This window comes from Rhodamnia argentea, chromosome 2, assembly GCF_020921035.1.
Source record: "Rhodamnia argentea isolate NSW1041297 chromosome 2, ASM2092103v1, whole genome shotgun sequence".
Classification (NCBI taxonomy): Eukaryota; Viridiplantae; Streptophyta; class Magnoliopsida; order Myrtales; family Myrtaceae; genus Rhodamnia; species Rhodamnia argentea.
In genome coordinates, this window is record NC_063151.1 from 36,022,129 (window position 1) to 36,043,536 (window position 21,408).

Genomic DNA, 21,408 nt, shown 5'->3' on the forward strand with positions numbered 1-21,408 from the left:
CTCTAGATGCTCCGTGACTTATCACAGCACAGTAACAAACTCATTTTTGCGAGTGATATAAGAAGCATAAGTATGTACTCTTCTCATCAATTCAATCTCATGCTCACACCGTTTGGACAGCAGGCAAATACATTTGGAATCAATATAAAAAGCTCCCTCTGTCTTCTCCTCCCCCAGAACAAAGGGAATGAAACAAGAAACCATAGGGGAAAACAAAGCACAATCGAATGCAACCAACGTCCACTCCATTTAACTGGACTGTGTGAAGCGATTAACTAAGTCATCTCACATGTAGATACAAGCTGTTTCTCAATATTACGACCGCCAAATTCAGACTTTGTCTGCTTAAAAAACAAAAAAAGATGACTTAGATCGAAGTACAATGACATTCTAAAAATGGCAAAACTTACACCATCCGACATCTTAGAGACATCGATAAATCTAGATTAGAGAAAAAGCAAGCACGGTCAATCATAGGGATCTAGAGACAGACTGCAATCTTTTATTGCTCTGTGCTTTTATTGCTTCGTCGTCAAAGAAGTCCTGAAGAGCAATCATCTGTATTGAACTGCTCTTTAAGCTCCTTATTGCCTCTGCACTTGCCAAAGCTCCAGCAACAGTTGTTATTATGGCAACCTTATAGGCAAGGGCCATCCTTCTCAGCTGTCGTCCATCGATCTGGTCAAGTGAATCACCCGAACTAGTTATCACCATCAACTGAATTTCTCCATTAGCAATCATATCACCTGGATGGGGTCGCCCCTCATGCATCTTCAGCACCCGTTCTGCTGGAATACCCGCTAATTCAAGAACATGAGCTGTCCCTGATGTTGAAATAATTTTAAAACCAAGATCCAGAAAAGCTTTTGCAATCCTTTTGAGGTGGGGCTTTGTCAAGTCATTTAAGCTGAGGAAGACAGTCCCAGAAAGTGGTAGCCTCTGTCCAGCAGCAATTTGAGCTTTTGCAAATGCACTAGGAAACTCATGATCAATACCCATGACCTCACCAGTGCTACGCATTTCAGGCCCCAACAAAACGTCACATCCTTGGAACTTTTCAAAGGGCAGAACTGCTTCCTTTACGGACACGTGCCGAGGGACGACCTCATCAGTGAAATTTAGGTCATGAAGAGATTTCCCAGACATGACAAGGGAAGCATACTTCGCTAATGGGTGTCCAATTGCCTTAGACACAAATGGGACTGTTCGGGAAGCACGTGGATTTGCTTCAAGCAAGAATACCTCTCCAGAAGCTGTCATTGCGTATTGACAATTCATAAGCCCACAAACATTGAGCCTCTTAGCCAACTTTGTTGTCCAAGTCCTAATTGTGGCCAAGCATGAAGCTGGTATTGTTTTTGTAGGAATAGAGCATGCTGAGTCACCAGAATGGACCCCTGCCTGCTCAATGTGCTCCATGATCCCACCAATCACCACATTTCCATTAGAGTCTGCAAGTGCATCAACATCAATCTCAATGGCATCTGATAAATACTTGTCAACCAATACAGGACGCTCTGGGTCCACCTCCACAGCATTTTCCAGGTATGTCAAAAGCTTGTCATCACTATACACTATTTCCATCGCTCGGCCACCCAAAACATAGGAAGGCCGAACAACAACTGGATATCCAATATCTTTTGCAATGGAAAGAGCATCATCTTCACATTTGGCAATCCCTCCTTTAGGCTGCTCGATTTCTAACTCCTTCAGAATTGCATTGAATCTCTCCCGGTCCTCCGCGGCATCTATAGAATCGGGGGATGTGCCCCATATGCGGACAAGCCCAGCCCCACTGGCACTTGTTAGCCTATGCTCATCTAGATACTGCTCGATAGGGAGGGCCAGCTTCAACGGCGTTTGACCCCCAAACTGAACAATGATGCCATCCGGTCTCTCCAGATCAATAATGTTCAAGACATCTTCAACTGTCAACGGCTCGAAGTAGAGACGGTCGCTTGTGTCATAGTCAGTGGATACAGTCTCAGGATTCGAGTTCATCATAATTGTCTCATACCCTGCATTCTGCAAAAATAAGACCAAATGCTCTGAAAAATATGGCCAGAAGAGAGGTGAAAACATTTTGAAGAGTATATAATACTCACAGCATTTACAGCAAAAAGGTCTGTACTTGCATGAGAAGAAGTATTATCTGGTAACATGATCTCCACAATTCTTACGAACAAAAATGGCTGGATATAATTAAAGGCAGAGTGGCATGGAAAAGGGCATCATAAGATTTTACAAAGATCTAATCTCCAGCACTCTAAGATCAGGAAGAAAAGATTCGATGAGGTTATCGCAAGACGCAGGGACATGCAGGACAACAAAAAATAAATCCAACTGGGAAAATTCCTCACTGATAACCTAACTCCAGCACACTCAGATCTGGTAGCAAGAAAAGATTCAACGAAATCGAGATTACCATGAGACCCGGGGACATGCAATATAATAAAAAAACCAAACCACACTTTTCCCATTGAGGGAAAATCCCTCGCTGATATCCTAACTTTTTTTTTCTTTTTTTTTTGGGTGACAGCTGATATCCTAAATTTTCACAGGATGAGAATTTAGTTGAAAACTTGACATGTACGATGGATACAGATTGAAAACATAACTCCACAGGACTAAAGGACATATCATGAAGATAAGGCAAACCTGAAGAGCAAAGGACGTGTGACAGCAGCAATAGTCGAATTCAATCCCTTGCCCTATCCTATTTGGTCCTCCACCTAAGATCAAAACCTTCTTCCTTTGGGTTGGAGCTGACTCACATTCAAAATCATAGGATGAGTACATATAAGGAGTGTTCGCCTCAAATTCAGCTGCACAAGTATCCACACGCTTATATGCTGGGTTAACACCCAAAGATAGCCGCTTCTTTCTGATTTCCTTCTCAGTGGATTTAGTTGCAAAGGCAATCTGCTTGTCACTAAAACCTCTCCGCTTCACCTCGTAAAAATCATCCTTTGTCAGATTTGACAAGGTACGAGAAAGAAGATACTGTTCTATATCTACAAGCTCCTTAAGCTGTGTGAGGAACCACTTGTCAATGTGAGTCAACTCATGAATATCATCCACTTTCATACCCCTCTTCATTGAGGCATATATGGCATGCATTCGATCTGGGTTTGGGACTCTTAGGTTGTATTTCAACTGGTCCCAATCCCAATCAAGTTCCTTTACCTGAGCACAACCCCACCCAAAGTAGCCCAACTCCAAGGATCGAACTGCTTTCTGAAAAGATTCCTGGAAAGTACGGCCTAGCGCCATTGATTCACCAACAGACTTCATCTGGGTTGTAAGAACTGGTTGAGACCCAGGGAATTTCTCAAATGCAAACCGAGGGATCTGCATTGAACAAAGATGGAGATGAACAGAAAGACTGACAAAACCGAGACGAAAACTTCCAAGTTATGTGGTTTCAACAAGTTCCACGGTCTTACTAGAGAAAGCTCAAAGCACAAATATAAGCAGAGACGAAAACTGGCTATTTTCCACTGAAAATGTACTCCATACAGAGAGAAGGAAACACAAAAATAGAGCAACAAATAGAATCAGGAAATCCTTACTTTAGTCACCACATAATCGATGGATGGCTCAAAACTAGCAGGTGTCTTCTTGGTAATGTCATTCGGAATCTGATCCAAAGAATATCCTACAGATAATTTTGCAGCCATCTTGGCAATGGGAAAGCCGGTAGCTTTGGATGCCAGCGCAGAGGATCGCGACACTCTTGGATTCATTTCAATTACCATCACCTCTCCGTCCACAGGATTCACTGCAAACTGCACATTCGAGCCACCACACTCTACCCCAATTTCCCGAATTATTGCAATGGAATAGTCCCTCAAACGCTGATACTCCTTATCCGTCAAAGTCTGAGCAGGCGCCACCGTGATCGAATCCCCCGTGTGAACGCCCATAGCGTCAACGTTCTCGATGGAGCATATAATAACCACATTGTCAGCTAAATCTCTCATCACCTCAAGCTCATATTCTTTCCAACCCAACAGCGACTTCTCCACCAAAACTTGACTCGTCAAACTCGCTGCCAGACCCGCCTTACAAATGGCCTCAAATTCCTCCTTGTTATAAGCAATCCCACCTCCTGTTCCTCCCAGAGTAAATGCAGGTCTAATAATCAAGGGAAACTCCCCAATCTCGTTGGCTATTTCTATACATTCTTCTAAAGTGGTTCCTATACCGGAGGGAGGAGTTTTAATACCTATGTTCTTCATCGCCCGCTTGAACAAATCCCTGTCCTCCGCTTTCTTTATGGCCTCGAGCTTCGCCCCGATCAACTCGACACCATACTTGTCCAAGACCCCGCTCTCGGCCAACGCGACGGCGAGGTTGAGCGCGGTCTGGCCGCCCATTGTGGGCAAAAGAGCATCGGGGCGCTCTTTCTCGAGAACTTGCTCGACCAGTTCAGGCGTCATTGGGGTCACATAAGTCCTATCAGCCAAGTCAGGGTCGGTCATGATAGTGGCGGGATTGGAATTGATCAAAACGATCTCGTAGCCTTCCTCCTTGAGGGCCTTGCAGGCTTGGGTGCCGGAGTAATCGAACTCGCAGGCTTGGCCGATGACGATGGGACCGGCGCCGAGTATCATGATCTTCTTCAAGTCGGTCCTCTTGCCTAATTTGGCCGGCGCGTTGTGGAGCAGCGCGTGGTCGGCTGAACCGGGGGCGGCGCCGCATTTGGTGATCATCCGGAGAGGTGGGAGGAGAGGCGGGGCGGGCCATAGTTTGGAGAAGAGCTTGGGAGTCTTGGAGATGGAAGACAAATCCTTGGGAGAGTAGAGAAAGAAGCGAAACTGGGGAGTCCTGGAAGAAGAAGAAGAAGAAGAAGATGGAGGATTGAAGAGAGATTTGGAGGGGAGGTGGTCCCAGCGGTTCATGCAAAAACCCATTTTGCTCAAGATGAGGAAGGAGATGACGATGACGATGAAGCTAAGACCCCTCGGAGAGGAGGAGCTCTCACCCTCTCTCTCTTCTCTCTCGTCACTGTCTGCGAATGGGGAGAGTGCGAAGTGTGCCTATGCCGCGGGCGCGTCCCATCCTCCGTCACGTCGTTTAATAACATTCCAACACAACCCCCCCAATAAAAAAGTCGAGAAGAAGAAGAAGAAGAAAGAAGGGAAAAGAGAGTTAGGGTTTATGTGTATAGCTGCGGGCCGGGCTCGTGCTCCATTCTACAGTGGCAATTCATTCGATTTGGAGTCCAACTTCATTCATGATAAATATCATTTCCCAGCTTTCCCCAATTTTTACCTTCCTAAAAGAGCTACCCCTTTTGCTAAAAATTAGCTTTTTCCACCTGAACATTAATATCACTTTTTTTCCGAACTGGTTGAGGTCGGCGGTTGATGAATCCAAAAATAAATAAAATAAAAGCAAGATTGATCGAGATAAAAGAAATAATTATATAAAAATAAAAATATATATATGGAAAAATGATTAAAAAGGACAATTTGAAACATGAGAAGGCAAATTATTTTCCATTCTTCATTAGCTGCAAATCAAAAAGAAATACAATCATAATTTTTTTTTTTGTGTGTGTGTGTGACCTTTCTAGGGTCAGCAAAAAAAAAAAAAAAGATAAAACAAGCAGAATTAAATCATAGTCCGGTGCATCCCACTCCCCACAAGGAGCACAGCAAGCTGTGCAGCAGCAGCGGCCACGGCATCGTCGGGCCTCGGACAAAGACAGCGCTTTGAGAGGAGGACTCAGTGGCAGCCTTGGCAGATAGCGAGCGCATCTACGAATCAAGCACCGATCGCGACTGAAATCTATGGTAGCAGCTTAAATGGCATCATCCCTCATCGCAAGGACCTTTCTTGCTCATCGTTTCACCTGCTTCTCACTGCCTCCCGCTAACAAGGCTCCGATTTTCACTTCCCTTTTCACCGTAACTGTAAGCTCATGCTCCCCTCCTCCATTGTACTGGGTTTTGGATTCTCTAACGTTTCGTCTTAAAGTTCTGGTTTTCAATTACATCGGTGATTTTTCAGTTTTATCTTTCCAGTTGGGGTGGTCGTATTCGTGGGGAAGGTCTCAAGTTTTAATTGTTCGTTTGCTCTTTTGTAGCTATCGTCCTCGAATGTCACGTAGTTATTGTCAGTCATCATGTGTACACACGGGTCTGGGAATGCTAAAACATGCGTTTTCTTGGTCCTTATCATTGGACAATGCTCATGTGTCAATATTTCTCTATAATCCTGTGAAGTGAAGCGTTTCGGAATCAAAATTTCGCTGAATTTTCCCTTAAAAACGAGTTTGAGCGTGAGAACCCTGCATTTCGAATCACTGGGCTAGGCCTTCTTAGCTGACGAGGTTAATGAATCAATTTGGATGATGGTTTCCTCATGTAAGGTTCAGTTGTTTTTGGTTGTCATTATAAGCTATACTTGCTTACTTATGTGTGTCGCTTTCACAATTACTTGCAGAAGAGAACTTATTGCACCTCGCGTGGCTCGAGGTTCGCAGCCCGACGATCTTGTCCAACTTTTCATCCTATGGCTTCTGCAGTTTTCCAAACGAGAGCTGACTATTCCACACAATCTGTGTCTGCAAGTGGACCTGTTGTTTCGGTTGATTGGCTCCATGCAAATCTCAGAGAGCCTGACTTGAAGGTACAGGCTATATCCTGTTACCAGTGGCTTTTTTCCATGTTTGTCTGAAAATAAGTCAACGTCTTTATCCTGGAAAATCTAGCTATGCTGCATGCCTGTTTCTGCTTCTCCTCCGGTGTGGCAAACTGTTACTAGTTATCCTTCCATGTCTCATGGTGTTCACAATATAACAATTGAGTTGGGCAAGAAGATTTTCCATTTTTGCTGATACAAGCCGCATCATGAGTGATTTCACCTCTGTTGGGGGCTGGAAGAAACGTACATAAGGGGACTTTATCTAGTTTTGGTGTAACTCGAATGAACTTCATTGATCTACATTTTTTATTTGCGACTTCAGAGAAATTGCTCCACTGTGGCCCATTCTATATATTAGTTTCAATTTACATGTTCACCTTGTGTGATATCTCTCCGTCCTCCTGTTTGGTGCTGTAAGAAACCTACATTCATTTAAAAGCTCATCGAAGTAAATGCTTGAGAACATTGCTTAGTTATTTTACCTTTTACAGGTGTTAGATGCATCATGGTATATGCCAGATGAGCAACGGAATCCAATTCAGGAGTACCAGGTGATAAATTGAATATGCTGTGCTTCAATTTGCACTATGCTGATTCATGGATGGTTGCTATATGTGATTAATTGATGTCTTTCATTGAACTTGATTTGAATGATCTCCTGTATTCAGGTTGCTCACATTCCTGGTGCTCTTTTCTTTGACGTGGATGGAATAGCAGATCGAACTACAAATGTGAGATTGTTTTCTTAAGCTTTTGAAGTATTCTGATCACTTCTATATGCATTTTTGCATCACCTTCTCCAGCACTATGGATTCATAGACATTTGCGGTATTCTGTGAGATAAATACCCTACTCATTCGTTCATCCTGTCGTTCAGCCTAGTTGGCACTTATGTGTATATAGTGAAAGCTACTGCAGGTGGAGCAATATATTTACAACGCTTTTTAATCATTTTGCTCAGTTTCATTTGTGACTTCTTCTTACGTAAGACTATCATTTTTCAGTCCATGTAAAAAGAATACTTAAGATGTATAGGACAAGAAGTGCATATCTTGAGATATAAGAAAAAATATCTAAACATTTCTGTAAAGATATTATTTTTACTGTGTGAAATATACTGTATAATAATCGCTATTTATATTTTTATCCACATATTATACAAAGCATGGGTGTGTGCCTAGTTCTACAATGATGCAACTATCTTGCCAGGTTTATCTGGAGATGTGTGCGTCTACATAACAGGACTGTAGTTGCTTAGATTTGCATGGGTTAATTTGTAATTTGAGCTAGGGCTTCTAGTTTGCTATTCCTTAAAAAGCTCTTAGCTGAGTTTGAATGACAGTGCATGCAAGTTTTTTCTGTCGATTCATGTTTATTTTGTTAAGCTCTCTTTCAGTCTAGATGGCATAGACAGATGAATGAATTTTCATTTACTTCTTTCCATTACTTTCTGAAGCATTCATCAATTGTCAAACTAAGAAGTTTGTAATATAGGGCCAAAAGTGGACCTTTAATAGCCTTTGTCGTGTACTTTTATGCACGTCTTAGCATAACAAAAAGTAGCTTCAATATCTTTTCCTGTGTTTTATTTTCTTAATCCTTGTCAAGCATGTTGATGCTATTGAGTAATGAATGCAGTCCATTACATTTTAACATTTAATGTTCTCTATTTATTGCCGATTATTCATTATCTGTCTGTCTACTAACTGGCAATATGTGGATGACAAATTGTTAGCTACCGCACATGCTACCGTCTGAGCAAGCTTTTGCTGCTGCTGTCTCTTCTCTTGGAATTCAAAACAAGGAAGGGGTGGTTGTCTACGATGGAAAAGGGATTTTTAGTGCAGCTCGTGTCTGGTGGTGGGTCACAGGTCAATGATTGGTTTATAATCGTGTTTTCATTCAGATATTTATCTATTTCATCAATGTACTTTGTAAAGGATGTTCCGAGTGTTTGGGCATGAAAGAGTCTGGGTGTTGGATGGAGGTCTACCAAGATGGCGAGCATCGGGTTATGATGTCGAATCAAGTGCTTCAGGTGATGCTATTTTAAAAGCAAGTGCTGCCAGCGAGGCAATAGAGAAAGTGTATCAGGGACAGGCAGTAAGTGGACTGATTTCAGATTTGCATATTTTTTTTGCTATGATGTTGAGTCTCGGATTCTTCTATGCGAAGCACAAAGTATCGTTTTTGTTTTGACAATGAACATCACCTTGGGGAGAAAAAGATGAACTTAGGATCTATTTGCTATTTTTAGGGGGCAAAGAGTCTTGACATGCTTGATTGGAGCATGTGTTTGTGATGTTTGCTTATAAGAGTTGGCTCATTTTCTTTATTAGTGAATGGTTAGTTAGAATTCAATAGTTATCCATTTTGCGCTTACTCTGAAAGTTGGATTATTTTCTTTGACTTCTCTTGCACAAACAAATGGTGAAATCCGATCTACCCATTTTCAAGTTGTCTTTCGAGTGTTCAAATGTACATCTTGCTTCCTTTGCTCTGTACTTAGTTCTAGCATTCTAACCCGTGCGGTTGAAAAATATTTATAGACAAATTCCTATCTTACCAAAACTTCCATGTCGATACCACAAATTTGAATATGACCCAGTTTCATCTATGCTTAAAAAAGATACCTGTCTCCCATGGCACCTTTATGACGGCTTTTGTTCTACGCAGGGCTTGTGGAGATATTCTTTTGCTTTTTTATTTTTGTATATCAAGAATCATCTTCTCCATAATACTAATAAGTCACTTGAGAGGAATTGTATGCTAGTTTACTGATGTCATGTTCCTTGAATACTGATGCTTTGACATCTTTTCCAGTCTATACTTTTCTTGGAGAATATTGAACTCATCTTTTTGTGGTCTTTTTATATTCATGCCCTGAAGTTATTCATGTTATCTTTTTCTTCATTGCTTTCTGAATTGTAGGTTGGCCCAATCACATTTGAGACTAAATTTCAGCCACATCTTGTCTGGACACTTGATCAGGTTGAATTTGAAATTTTTTTTAATGTCTTAAAATTATGAAGATGTTAGGTTACGCTGTTATCTTTTTGCTATATTCTGGTTGAATGAAATATACTAATGAGTCATAGTCCTCCTAGGCTTCAAATTTCCCCGTGTATTTACATATTTTCTTTCCTATTCTCAATTGTAGGTCAAAGGAAACATTGAGGAGAAGAGTCACCAACACATTGATGCCAGGTCAAAGGCCAGGTATAATTCATTCATACCTGGGAATTTCTCTCTAACTAATGCTTGTCGCACTTTTGCTTGTGTTCTTTGATTTGAGTGTCAGATTGCTGTGCCTTGGCTCTGACATTAGCAGTTGGCTAGACAAAATATTCTTTTGTAAACTTGTTCTCGCATTCTGATTATGCTATAATATAATGAAAGGTATATGCCAAGCTTAAATGGATTGTTAGCTCTAGATGTTGATTTTTTCCCCATTTCTCTAACAGCAAAGATCATTTTGTTATGATATAGAACTTGAGTATCTTGCCACTCCTGCGCTCAATAAAGGTATTCTGCGCTCAGAAAAGGTATTCATTTGGGTTGTTCGAATTGAACTGTGGATTAAGTGCCTGTGGAATCATGTTATTAATAAGGTTAAAGCACAACAGAAGACTCCTAGTTACATTCTCTTGTAATTTCATGGCTATTTCTTAAATAAGAAGAAGACTGCAACTTAGATCATCTTGCTTAATCACAAGCATGCAATAACGTGAATACAGTTTCCAAGTTTTGTAGATAGAGTAGTTGTAGCCATCACACGATAGAAGCAGACAAGTGAGAACTAAAGCCGCCGCCGCCAAAAGCATTATTACAGCCTGCTGAAATTTTCTAGAGATATATTGTTATCCAATTTCGCCTTCTTGCACTAAGTTTAGTTTTGCCCTTACGAATTTCCTAAAGCTAAAATATTCTTGTAGATTTGATGGTTCTGTGCCTGAGCCTCGAAAGGGAATTCGGAGCGGCCATGTACCTGGAAGCAAATGTGTTCCTTTTGCACAGGTAGTGATCTACTTTTAAGGGTTACTTTTTTCGTTAATGACCCTGAAGATTTATAAGAGTTCCTTAAAATGTAGGTTTACATCAACATTTTACTTGCACTTTGCAGTCTATAATTGGTTTTTGCTTGAGCTTTGAGCATGACTTTTGAGTTTGTAGTTCTAGTGCAAGCAATGTTCTCCTATGTCATATCCTTGTACGATGCGGTGCATGTTTGTTGTTCTTTTTTTTTTTTTTATGTATTTTCTCGGTGGTTGTGGGGATCAAATTTGGAATAAATTATCCACCACGGGCATGGCGTGTTTGGTGAGAATCAAACCCTTTGGTGCCGGCGTAAGCCATAGTCAGGGGTTTGAAACTCTCCTAACGCGTTTCTCGGACTTAAGTGGGGGGCCCTTGCTGATGGGCTGCGGGGCCAGCCTCCCTCCAGGTATAGTCGCTGTCGGAAAGGGCGAAGCCCGATTACGATTGGCGGATCCTGGATCATCCAAAAAAAAAAAAATGTTGGAATAAATTTGGAATGTAAGCAGAAGACAACTTTAATATGATGGATTACTTTCCTATGCCAAGTCATGATGCTTGACCTCTTCGTGCCCCTTCACAGATGTTGGATTCTTCGCAGACATTGTTGCCGCCTGATGAGCTTAAAAAGCGATTTGATGAAGAAGGTATACCTTTCTCTTTGCCTATGTCCTTGAACATTTTTGTTTCCTAGCCTCATTCAATTCACTTCTATCAGAGGTACATTTAAAGGTTAGCACCTAAAATCATTTTTGTTGATAGTTGCTTTCCTCCAACTTCATCTTCTTAATTCTCTAGTTATGGCTCCTAAAATCCAAGAAGTTTGCTGAGATAACCTTTATCTACCTGTTCTTATTCTCGATTTGGAGACAATTTCACATGATTCAATGTGATCTCAATAGTCACTATGGAGAAGTGACAATGCTAGAAGATTTGAACATTTTTCAAACTGAAAATGTCTGATCACAGTTGGAAATTGAGATTTGCATCGATCTGTCTCACGTAAGTCTCTACAGGCATCTCTTTGGAAAGTCCCATTGTAACTTCCTGCGGTACTGGGGTTACAGCTTGCATTCTTGCATTGGTAAGTTCTCTCTTCCTAAATGTTAGTCTTAGGCTTTTATTTGGAGACTCAAATCCTCCAATCAAAACAGTTGTAGTCTTTTTGACAGATGTAAGGACCGTGATAAGTGAATACATGAGGAAAGTGCTGGTCATATCTGTGTTTTTTCCTTAGGGACTCCATCGTCTTGGGAAGCATGATGTTGCCGTTTATGATGGATCATGGACCGAATGGGGCGCGGAATCTGACACTCCTGTCAACAAATCATAAGATAAAAGAGCACTTCCAAACGATACTTGCCACCGAATTTCTCAGTATGAGGTTTACATTACGGCTGCTTGAATGTGACAAGAGAGATTGAACAAGACAAATGTGGTTTTATTTTGCCTTTGTCAATTGCAAATTGTTTTGAACATGGCAATTGTGTCCGTTGATAAAGGAAATTAGTGCAGAGTATGAGTGGGATTTCTTGGAAGGACAAAAATCAAAATCGTCGAGGAAATCCGACAGGTAAGCACATATTGGTAAAAAGATATCTTGTTAGCCGTTTGTGTATGGATGCCGTTTCTGGATAGGCATATCTGAACGGTTGTTAAAGGGAAAGAACACGATTCTTAGATGACTGAACATTATCCGTGCTTCTATGTTTGCTTCAGATTCTGAAACATAGCTTTGCAACTGGCTTCTCTTTTCATCCTTGTTTAGGCGTCATTACGGTAATGAATAGAAAATGTCAGGAATCAATTACTTGCGCTAAAAGTCACATTTGGTGTTGTGATACCTTCTCATTCTTTTGGACCATGCCATGTCACGTTGCGAATTTCTCCCAAGTTTCAGAGATCAATTATGCTATTTGTCCCATTTAGCTGAGGCAGGACATGCGAAGAACACTTCCATAGACAAATTACCAAGAAAGGCGCAGAGACAGGGACCTTAAAACAAACTAAAGACATACGCCAAGGAAGAAACAAAAGACAAAAAAGAGAACTCAGAGAACCACACAGTTATAGAAAAGTGCAAACAGAACAATCCTCTCTCGAGGCAGGATTGAATCTCAAAAATTTGCAAGCAAACCAATGCTACATGATTATCTTTTAAACGTGAAAATGAGAACCGGAGCCAATGGTCGATTCAACATCTGTAGCTTACAGCAGACCCAATCCTCCGTTGACAGCCCAGAAGCAAATGCTTGTACAGTTTCGAACTCTTCCCTGCACTTTACCAAAATCAACAATGAACATGATATAATGTCATGATAATGTAAATCGCTGTGTATGGTAAATTGTGAAGGATGGAACTCTCAATCAGGGATGACCATCCAACACCAAGCCCCAAGTGAATAGAATGGATCGTGAATTTATTAGCCAATCAGGACAATTGCAGATTCTCACATTTTAGTGTCTTTAGGTCGGTGTTAATTTTGGTTTATTTGCACTCTTGAAAGACCAGATCCGACATCTGACCCACGGATAAGCTTTCTTCTTTCTGGATATAAGGCTGTTCCCTTAACTTTACCATCCTGTATTCATTCTATCTGCTGACTCAGGTAAGATCTTCTCTACTTTCTCTGGTAGATTGTTTTCAACTAGAACACGGCAATAGAGAAAGCCGGTTCCGATGTAAGCGCATGCAATAAAACATGGTGCAATACCGATGCACCATCGCAGCAAAAATCTCCCTGAAATCATTCAGTTACTACAAATATTTCTTCCCACTATTTTCACGCTTCACGGCCTTTGGCCAAAAAAAGTATAGGCTTTGGCCAGAAAAAGGGGAAGCTTTCGACCTTTTGGATTGTATGGACAACACCAATTCGGTCAATGCCTAAATTGCTGGATGGATTTTATAAGCTTCCTAGATAAAAAAAAAGTAGGTATAGAAACTACGATCTATTATGTATGAACCCAGTCAGCAGATATTTCCTTAAACTACACCCACATTGCAAGGGCCAACGGGCAGCTAATTGTCTCCCCAACAGGGTATATAGGGTCAACAGTTATTGACACAATCCGTTTGCACGACGCACGACACGTGATTCAAGAGCTTTGGTTTAGCAGGGTACGTCATAAAAGGGTTCACACAACAAAAATCGCTTCTCATGCGGGTCAACCCATTCAAACCATTTAAACATGGATTGACACGTTTAAGTTCACATATCTTATTTAACACGATACAAGACATGTTTAAGCACATTTGATACCCGAGAAAATTTTGAATAAGGACTCGAAGTAGGACTCGAAGTAGGATTGTTTCCTCAAAAAAGGATTCAAAGTAAATGTCATCTCAAATAGGGACCCGAAGTGGCTATTTGAGTCTCAAATAAGGACCCGAATTCCCAATCTTATTCATAGGCAGGGGCATTTTCGTCCAAGGCTATTTTTTCGTTATTTTTCTTTTTCATTCTTCATTTTCACTTCCCTTTTGTTTTGTTTTCCTTTTTTCTTCTTTTTCTTTCTTCATCTTCCTCATGCCTCTATCTTTGCTCTACATAACCTTCATCTTCAACACCATAATCAGTTTCTCCACCAGCAGTGCTTCCCGTCGTCATGTAGGCTCTTGTCGATCTCGGTGAAGAGAAGACAAATTGAAGTTATTTGTTGTAGGTTGCCTTCTCCAACGATCAAATCCTGAGTTCCTCAGGATGCCTTAGATCATGGCTCGCTCGTACTTGATCTAGGGCTCGAATCGACCTCCATCTGATGAAGAAGATGTTGGGACTTCTGTCGAGAGCTCAAATAAGTCTTGCCAATGGTAGCAATGTGGCAATTGGAGAGGAAGGGGTAGACTGCGAGTGGCTGTCTCCAAACGAGGGATTACTACAAGAAGCCACTGGCATTGCAAAGGAGAAGCAGGAGCTTCAACAGATCGAATTCGCGCAAGAGGGGAGAACTTGAATTTGAAATTTATGAGGCAAAACTGTTGCTAAGATTGAAATAGTCGCCTGCTGGAAAGAAATTGCTCTTTCGCGTGAAATTGTTGATCACCAACCAAGAGTTAATTGACTGGAGGCTTAAGTCAGTCAAACAAGATGATATGGTGATGCTTGGATAATGCTGCTTCTGTTGTTGGCAAGTAGGACCAAAAACAGTGCAAAAAATTGCAGTTGCTAGGTTGGCCGAAGGCGTGGAATAAGTGAAGTTTTTGTGTCACTCTCAAGGTGAGAGAACAGATGCCCCTAAAGATAAGAAGCGACAACCAGTTCCCAAAAAAAATGAAAAAAGGAAAATAGAATCAAAAGAAAGTGAAAATGAAGAAAGAAAAAGGAAAATAAAGAAAAAAAATAGCCGTGGACGAAAATACCCCTGGCCATGAATAAGATTTGGAGTTTGGGTCTTTTTTGAGACTCGGTTAGCCATTTCGGGTCCTCCTTTGAGACTCAGCTAGTCACTTTGGGTCCTTACTTGAGATAATATCCACTTTAGGTCCTCTTTTGAGAAAACAACCCCGCTTCGGGTCCTTATTTGAAAATTTCCATTTGATACCCATAGCTCATAAATTTTCACTCCTTAAAAATTTATAAAGACAACACCATCTTAAAAGTGAAGACATATTGAGGGATACATATATCATTAAATATACCAGTCCTGACTCAGCGATACACTCTGGATGTAATGGGCAGTTTAAACTACTATATGGTCTAAAAACATTGAAACATGTCAAATGTGTTAACACAGGTAATTAATTATAAACGCGTTTATCTATATGCACATGAATGTTACCAGTTAACATGTCATGTTATGTCAACACCTGATACAGTGACACTTGATAATCATGTTTTTGTGTCGTGCGACCCGCTTTATTAGCAAGTGTTGTATTAGTATTGATATCAAACATGTCGTGTTCAGGTTAGCCATTTCGTTTTATACTCCTTTTTCGATTCGACAAGACACGAATTATCAGCTCTATACAAATTATAGGCAGTAGTTAACAGAAGACATGGTTTTGACCAGAATGTGTACAAAAAGTATTACCTTCCATTAGGATGTCCCACATAGACCACGGTGCTGATTAGCCCTCCGGGTTCTATAATACTCCCTGCGGCTTCCAATGCTAGTAGTGTTGTTTCTGATCTAGTGGTTATTGCTTTATCACCTCCAGGAAGATAGCCCAAATTGAATGCCACAAGCCTACAGGGCACCGCAACTACTAAAAAATTATGATAGGAAAGAAACCGCAGATCTTTGAGTGAAATGCAGTCATATACTTTGCATTCAATAGGATATCAACTCGTGCTATTAGCTAATATCATGAGTCATTAATTGATCGTAATCTCAAGATGGCATAGCCTTTTGGCCAAGTTGCAAAACACTATAAGCAAGAAAAGGTATATATCTGAAAAAGCATCTTGCTGTAAGATGCCTTTTTTACATTAAAATATTGAGTAGGAGATGCAAACTGAGTGTCCACTACATACAGGAATCATTTAACTTGGTCAATATTCAGGATGACTAGCTTTGGTTGAATACATGACATACAGGAATAGTTTGATTTGCTTCTACAAAACGAGGGATTCAGAGGATATGATTGCTCGTGTTGATAAAAGCACCAAAGATGAAAAGTTCGTTGTGCAAAACTGACAATGACAAACTGAGTGGAGTCAAGTTTATTCCATTCAAATGCTGAAGTGAGATGCTGAGGAGTAGATTACCTCACCAAGGCATCTTCAGGGACAATTTCCGCCAGCTTACTATGACACATAGGAAAAAGCTTCACAAGCTCCATCTGCACACAACCGACTACCAAAGGCATCAGCAATGCAAGAGGAATGGAACTTAAGGGGATAAACTAAATATGATTTACAGTGATCTAGTTGTTATCATTAAGTTTCTTTCACATTGCGAAAGAGAAAAACAAATGAGTTCGAGTGCAGAAGAGGACGACCTCTTGGGGGCTGAGAGATTGTCTCAGGAAGCAAGAGGTGCTCTGTAAAGCACCTTCCTGGATGTCCATTCCATAAACACGACCCCTAGCCGATTCACCCGCAACCAGTTTGACTAGTGCTGAGGTATCATGACCATTGCCACATGTGGCATCAACGGCAGCGTCACCCTCTCGAAGCACATGTTTCCAAACTCTGGGAGAGAGGGCAAAAGAATGCATTGGCTTTCAACAAGAAGGTACACGTCGAACTATGAGGCTTTTGGGGAAGAGAACAAACAGGCAAATTCTGAGCAAAACAACAGGAAAGGAAGTACATGTGGAGAGGAATGATGGACTACCCACGAGTGAGCTACATCAGTTGCCTTCCTCCTCCCAAATATGTATCCGACCATTTGATCTTCGAGTCCTAAGAATTCACACCACCGAGACATCCTCCATCAATCAATGCAGTGTAATTTTCCATGACCACGTGAACAGCCAAACGTGGAGGAGAAGACGTTAATCGTGAGAAACGAAAAAAGGAACACAGGATTGAATTGGTCCACAATTCTAGGGTTCAAGCCCAGCCCCATCATTTCCGTCCTCTCCTCCTTCAAAGTTGAAATGAATGGACAGTAAATGATGGTAGAAGAGGAAGCTTTGATCAGAAAAAGTCGAGGTACGCGTCTAAGCAAATGCGTGCAAAAAGAAAGGGGAAAGAAAGGTAGTGCAGAGAGAAGAGAAGCTACCGGGAATAATAGGGAAATCGGTAGAGACGGAAGCGGTGGCATTTCGCACGGAAGAGAAGGAAGAGGAGGTGAAGTGGCGTTTCAGCTTCTTCGCTCTTCCGACAGTTGATGCGTACGCGAACAATCGGCAACTCGTCAGCGGCAATCGCAGCGACATTCTCCCTCTCCTTACTGAGCCACAACCAGGGGCTCCAGCTCATCACATCAGCCACTAACGGACGGTAACCACTTATATCTCTCAGCTGAGCTGATATTCTCTTTGGATCGGGAATCGCAGGCGTACATTTTTTTTTTTAAATAATCATAAAAATAATTTCATTAATTTTAAATAATTTATATTTAAATATTTTCGTGAATATTTATGTCACGGATTTGTTTGAATTGGAAAGCAATTACAAGAGTCAAGAGTTTGAATCATTCTGTCCGTCTCATAGAGGAGTTCATCGAGCCATTGGATCTATCTATGTCATGTGTCATTTTTGACTTGTGGAGTGAAAGGAAGTTGTCACTTTAAAAGATTTGGGATCAGAACTAATCCGTCCTGTTTATGTTAGTAAAGTAGAAGAAGACCATGCTTGGGCTGCTCAATTAACAAAACCAATGACACTAAAGATTTGAGATCATTTTTTCCTGACGAAAAGTTTTGATGCTTCGACGAATTCAAAGTGGTTGCTGCTGGTGCCGGGCATACAACTTGAAGATCCCGGAGTGGAGTGGAGTGGAGTCCCGCCGCATTATTCATCCGTCGCCTGACCAATTTCTTCCGCTGGTTCACTTCAAACTACTTCAAGATGACGACCCAATCACGGAAGGCTGTGATGAGGAGGACGACGACGAGACTTGCCATGCAGAAGCAAGCATGATCGGCCTGCCTTTCCACCCAAGAAGTAGACAGCCCTTGTCGGTGCCAAGCGTGTAACCGTCGCAGCCATAGACGGACAGCATCATCCTTGCTCGGCTCGTGCACTTCCCCAGACCCACCCCCTGAAACCCGGCCCTCCCCAGCTGCCTCCGCCATTGATCTGCCCTCTCGTGCCTCTCCCTCCTCTCCGACCCCTCGCACGCCACCACGTTCCTTATCTCCTCCGCGTAGTGATTCCCCTCTATCTTCATCCTCTGCACGCTGCTCCTAGGCAGGCTCGCCTCCAGCGAGTCAAATATGGCCGAGTAATAGTGGAGCGACTCCAGGAACCGCCCTAGGAAGAAGGGCCCGTTGTGGTTCGCGTCCTGCTCGATCACCGTCAGTAGGGTCGGCCCAAGCTTCCTGATGGCCTGGAGGCTCAACTTGAGCGAGCCTCGGCTCTCCTTGACGTACTGGTGCATCTGCATCATGCTGTTCACGTACAATGCCTCTCCTTCCACTATCCCGAGCTTCTCTCTGGTGAAGAGCGAAGGGGTCGGCGGATCCATCACGATGTTGAATTGCAAGGTTATACCTAACGAAGCAGCCTCCTGAGCGAGGGATGTCATGGCAGATTCCACCACTGGGGAGTGATCAGGATCACCGATGAGTCCCGTGATCCGGAGCGATCTTGGTGGGCCCTCTGTCCTAGAGGCTAGAGTTCTCAACAGAGAGGGCCACTGGAGCAATGTGTGTTGGAGTCCTAGATCTATGATGTGCAGCGAATCCCTCCCTTGAGCAGCTTGATGAATTGCTTCATTGGCTGCCACGTAGCCGAAGGCGACGTAAGGAGTGGTTTGGTGGAGGAGTTGGAAAGCTTCCATCTTTTCCTCCCTGGTAATGGGAGGGGGGGACATGTCATTTGGTGAGTTGGTTGGGGTAGTTGTGGAGAAAGTGCCATTCATGTTGACATTGTGAAGAAGGGAGAGTCTGGACTTCAATCCGACGGCAAAGCAGTAGGCAACGCGCTGGAGAGAGTCGCCAAGTGGGGTGACCGAGCCCCAGATTTGGGAGAGCAGAGAGTCGGCAAGTTGCATGTCTCGGCAACCCACCGCCTCAGCGCACGCTAGCAATGAGTGGACCAAGTGGAGCCCTTGGTCGACCCCTTGGCTCGCCTCCTGATTGACCATGCCTTGACCAATCTCGGAGTTTTGAATCGACTCCTCTGTGATGATGTCCATCTCATCCCCTTCAATGTTGTTGATCATGAGAGGGAGGTGATCGCCACCGCGCGCATCATTTGCCATGGAGGAGGAGAATCCTCCGATGTCCTCTTCCAGTTTACCCAAGGATATGACAGTGCCATCGAATTCACCCACATTGTCGTGGATATGATGATCTTCCATGTTGATGAAGCTATCGACAAACTCGTCGACCTCAGATGAGGAAGCTAGGTGAGGGGTGTTGTCAGGGCCGCGATTAGGTGAACAGTGCGGATGGATCTGGATCCACAATGTGTCGTCCTCCTCCTCCCACTGCCCCGGTTGGCCTTGTTCCTGCTCTAACCTGGCAGGGCAAAATCTTCTCAAGGCAAAGTCATGGTTGATGCTGTCATGATGCATGGGGAAGTGGAGCCATCCGTCCAGAGCTTCCATTGCTTCACTCTTTGCAGGAGGAGGAGGAGGAGGAGGAGGAGGAGGAGTGGAGGAGGTGAGGATCTGGGATAAGTGAAAAATGTCCCAAGAGTTTGGGGGGACACATCGTTATAAATGAAGGCGGTGGGGACAGGTATACCTTGTGCCTATGATAAAAACAGAGAATATTCCATCCGCTTTGAGCAAGACTACCTTTAATATCTACTAATTGGTCAATACTGTGAATACATAGCTGGCATGTACCAGAATGAAATTATAGGAGATGTTAACAATGTACAATTAGCCAATACTACTAAAGACTTTACAAGGTGGCAATCCTTATTTATTAGAGATGGGTTCACCTGGAAAGGTCAACAGTTAGAACCATACTCCTCTCCTCGAACTTCTTTTGGGCATTGTTTGAGAAAATAAAGGAGTGTGGCTCGTGCTTTTGTTGTTTTTATTGACAGCCAAACTCTGAGCATTAACTCGAACGACTTTGACGCCCAGACGAAAGCTAGGCATTACCCTTTTCCGCAAACTATTTCACGATTCTTTTCCTCCAAACCTAGCAAAATTGGTCATACGGTCACGTTGCATTTGTGTTTATCCGCCCAACCTAAAATCCTCGTGATCAATGTTTTGAATAGACAGTCAGAAGGATGTGTTGCCTTTGATGCGGTAGGAGGATGTATCAGCATTATATGACGGCTCATCGAGGGAAATAAGAACAGGAAGTAAGGGAAGGGAGTTAGGTTTGAGGAAGCTGGAAAGGGACAAGGGTGAAGGGAGAGGGAAAGGGAAAGGGAAAGGGAATTTTTGCCGCAATAGCCGGCCTTAAAGACAAAACCTAAAAAAAAAGGGGGGTGGTGGGGGGAGGGGCCGGTTTATTTAGGTAATGAAATCATCCCCCACATTTATCAAGGGCGATGGAGCAATGTGCCTTGTTTCCTTCTCTTGGTCGGCCAACAAGCAATGAGACATCCAAGGTGGGCTTGTCCCGTTCCTAGATCAAGTTCTGCAAAATCCAAACATGTCGTAATTGAGTATCAATTTTAGATGCACAAATGATTACTAAAAGCTCCTGTGACGAGAATTGATTGGCCAGGGATGTGGAAACCTTCTAGCTTTAGTCAACTGTGGGCCTAGTCAATCAAATGCGCACCTTTCAAATACAGCTCAAGTAAAGAAAGCAGAGAGGTGGGCCTAGGGAAAGCCCATCGACTCCTAAGCTCCCTGAACCACATCCAGAGAGACTGGACATGGGAGGGATTATCTTATCTCGTGCCAATACCGTCAAAATGGACATAAATCAAAATTAGTTTGGTGCAATCGTATTTCTCTTCTTCATTCTTCACTTTATAGAGTCTATAAATTAGTTTGAAATCGGACATAAATCAAAATTAAATGTGGGTCGCTAAAATTATTTCGTGTAAAAATGAACCAATATAGATCAAATATGCCAATTTGAATCGGAACAGATCCGATTCAAACCTGACAAAGCCCAGTCATTCGACGGGCCTATCTCATGCTTTATTGTCCCTCCATATCATCAAAAGCCCAAGCGTTCGA

General features: G+C 42.5%; 4 protein-coding genes across 5 annotated transcripts; 1 reads left to right on the forward strand and 3 right to left on the reverse strand.

The window, feature by feature from the left end:
• Positions 1–228: 228 nt before the first annotated feature.
• LOC115736392 (carbamoyl-phosphate synthase large chain, chloroplastic) lies at positions 229–18,339 on the reverse strand. Its single transcript, XM_030668090.2, has 4 exons — positions 18,179–18,339; positions 3,573–4,942; positions 2,659–3,351; positions 229–2,025 (listed from the first exon to the last, which is right to left on the reverse strand). Exons 1-4 carry the CDS (start codon positions 18,291–18,293, stop codon positions 472–474), a joined length of 3,732 nt encoding a protein of 1,243 aa, XP_030523950.1. The 5' UTR covers positions 18,294–18,339; the 3' UTR covers positions 229–471.
• LOC115736561 (thiosulfate/3-mercaptopyruvate sulfurtransferase 1, mitochondrial-like) lies at positions 5,624–12,227 on the forward strand. Of its 2 annotated transcripts, XM_048275217.1 has the most exons (13): positions 5,624–5,915; positions 6,067–6,074; positions 6,454–6,639; positions 7,146–7,205; positions 7,323–7,385; positions 8,390–8,514; positions 8,595–8,757; positions 9,586–9,645; positions 9,815–9,873; positions 10,590–10,671; positions 11,273–11,336; positions 11,706–11,773; positions 11,927–12,227. In XM_048275217.1, exons 3-13 carry the CDS (start codon positions 6,523–6,525, stop codon positions 12,020–12,022), a joined length of 957 nt encoding a protein of 318 aa, XP_048131174.1. In that variant the 5' UTR covers positions 5,624–5,915; positions 6,067–6,074; positions 6,454–6,522; the 3' UTR covers positions 12,023–12,227. The 2 variants fall into 2 exon arrangements, with proteins under 2 accessions (XP_048131174.1, XP_030524173.1); XM_030668313.2 differs by lacking the exon at positions 6,067–6,074.
• On the reverse strand, positions 12,708–17,583 carry LOC115736608 (putative rRNA methylase YtqB). The gene is made up of 6 exons (XM_030668384.1): positions 17,362–17,583; positions 16,976–17,039; positions 16,634–16,826; positions 16,401–16,474; positions 15,724–15,879; positions 12,708–12,963 (listed from the first exon to the last, which is right to left on the reverse strand). Exons 1-6 carry the CDS (start codon positions 17,516–17,518, stop codon positions 12,840–12,842), a joined length of 768 nt encoding a protein of 255 aa, XP_030524244.1. The 5' UTR covers positions 17,519–17,583; the 3' UTR covers positions 12,708–12,839.
• On the reverse strand, positions 18,306–19,857 carry LOC115738045 (GRAS family protein RAD1-like). The gene is made up of 2 exons (XM_030670533.2): positions 18,398–19,857; positions 18,306–18,345 (listed from the first exon to the last, which is right to left on the reverse strand). Exons 1-2 carry the CDS (start codon positions 19,855–19,857, stop codon positions 18,306–18,308), a joined length of 1,500 nt encoding a protein of 499 aa, XP_030526393.2.
• Positions 19,858–21,408: the final 1,551 nt, after the last annotated feature.